Source organism: Rutilus rutilus (assembly GCF_951802725.1).
Source record: "Rutilus rutilus genome assembly, chromosome: 1".
In the NCBI taxonomy this organism is placed as follows: domain Eukaryota; kingdom Metazoa; phylum Chordata; class Actinopteri; order Cypriniformes; family Leuciscidae; genus Rutilus; species Rutilus rutilus.
Window position 1 is genome coordinate 47,262,452 of NC_140209.1, and position 2,310 is coordinate 47,264,761.

The window sequence follows — 2,310 nt, forward strand, 5'->3', positions numbered from 1 at the left end:
GTGTGTGTGTGTGTGTGTGTGTGTGTGTGTGTGTGTGTGTGTGACAAAGATGAATAATGGCTAAAAGAAAAAAAATGCTTTATAATGGCATGGCATACTTTTTTATATACCTGTGCAGCTCTTTGTAACTTTGTGACTCTTTTTGGATTGACATGTTTTGTTCTCATCATAGAGACATGAACTCAAAAGTAAAGTGATTACTCCACTTAGTGGACATAATGGGCAGTGACCTGAGAAATTATAAGAGTTATAGGAGGATATTTGTAATTTTGTAGATATTCTTATATCCAAAGTTGCTCACAGTACACTTACAGTCAATATAGTGCAAGGTGGGGTCAAGTTCCTAATGGGCTTACTTTTTTACCTTTTACATTTGCACTTCACCTGTAACCATCAATTATGAATGTGGAATAGTATTAGTATCTAAGCACTTGGTCTTATAGTAAACAACAGCACCAAATAAAGAGAAGATTCACCTTTTTTGTTTTGTCCTTGAGCATTATGACCCTGAAATATGGGTATATTATGAGTGAACAGTGCATATTGACATTGTTTGTTCCAAAGACAGGCGCACAAATGCAAAACCTCACCAAACATTTGTTGTGGTTAAAAATGCTTTATTTCATAATGAATTATAACAAAATCACAAAAGCCACTTGAATTGTGTGTGGTTGGGTGTATTACAAAACCCTCAGTGACAATATGCTTTTAAATAACATATTATGATTTTCAATGATTGTGCTTATAGTTGCCATACAGTGGCACAAATTTGATTATTTAAGCTTGAGCGCTATTGGTATGCTATGTACATTTTCTGGCCTTTGTTGCCCTCGTTGAGATTTTTGTTAATAAAGCTGACACCAGCTTTCTGATACACCTGACAGGCTTCAGAGTTGATCAGCAGAACCATGACTTTGATCTGCGATTCACATCCTTCGTTCAGGTGCCATACGTAGACATCGTTTCCAGTGGTTCCGGCATTGAGATTTACACTGACCTTTTTGAAGCCTTCATTATGAATCCTTACATTCTCCTGGAAGTCAGTGGATACATTAAGAGCAGTGAGAGCTTTGCTCTTATCGGTTGTGCGCCGATACCACAGGTAGACATAGTCTCCACCAGCACCACGATTGGTGTCTTCATCCACACGAGTAAAGCCCAGATCAAACTTTTGCTTGTCAGAAGTGAAGTCAGAAGTCGCTGCAATCTCACTGATGTAGCTCGGCTTCTCTCTCTTCACCCACAGGTACATGAGGTTATTCGTCGCACCACGGTTCAGTTCACAGCCCAGTCTCTCCCAGCCGTCTTGCAGAAGAGCAGTCTCTTCGTTGGCATCTTTGCTCACCTCGAGGTTCACAATAGGAATGTCAAATTCAGTGTTGCCGTAGAAGTACCACAGATTGATGTGCTGGCCACCAGATGTATTCAGATTCTTGTCGATCTTCTCATACCCAGCGCTATCAAGACCTTGGCTCATTGCATTTAAGAATGAAAACTGAATCCTGGTCACAGGTCTCATGCCACACTCTTTCTTGTACCAAAGAAAGACCCGGTTTTTAGCAGTACCTCCACTGAGGTCAACGTTGATGAGCTGATAATCTTGAGCTCCAAGTATTTCCTCATCGTCCTTAGAGGTTGAAACACCGAGCTTTGTTATTAGATGTTCATTTGCCATTTTAGTTTCTTCAGAATTTTTCGGCACTTATAGGAAGTAGGTTAACTTTCTGCAAAAAAAAGAAAGGGAACTTTAATTATTTATTGCTTTATGCAGCAATAAGAAAACTATATAAATTCTGTATACATGCATAATATTTCTTATAAAAGAACTTCAGAAGTTTTAATGCAATGACAATATTTACAATTTACATATATTAATATATTTTCTTCAAAGTAACTCAAGGTAGGAAAATATTACATGTTAAATTTTTGTTGTAATAAATATGTTCAGATCAAGTCAAGTCACACTTATTTACAGTATATAGCACCTCAGCTTCAGATTAATAAACAGCAAACAGTGTTAATTTTGAAAAAATGATAAATTATGAAATTACTTCAATTTGCTATACAGAAGACAACAGTGTCATTATTCAGTTCAGTTTAGTTCATTTCAGTTCCATAACAATGTCAATGTCAAATAAATGTTTTTTTTTTAAACAATTCAGTTATAAAAGCATCTCAACAGAAGGCAATAGTGCCATTATTCAGCTCAAGTCAAATTTGATTCAATTCAGATCAATACATTACCACCTTACCAGTAAAGGACCTGGATCTTGTGTGTTGTAGAAGACAGATGAAGGATCTCTTATTTAT

General features: G+C 36.7%; 1 protein-coding gene across 1 annotated transcript; it reads right to left on the bottom strand.

Annotated features, from left to right (window-relative positions):
* Nucleotides 1-602: 602 nt before the first annotated feature.
* On the bottom strand, nt 603-2,310 carry LOC311286485 (uncharacterized protein). Its single transcript, XM_084402699.1, has 2 exons — nt 2,253-2,310; nt 603-1,724 (listed from the first exon to the last, which is right to left on the bottom strand). The coding sequence occupies exon 2, from the start codon at nt 1,673-1,675 to the stop codon at nt 791-793; it is 885 nt and encodes a 294-aa protein (XP_084258825.1). The 5' UTR covers nt 1,676-1,724; nt 2,253-2,310; the 3' UTR covers nt 603-790.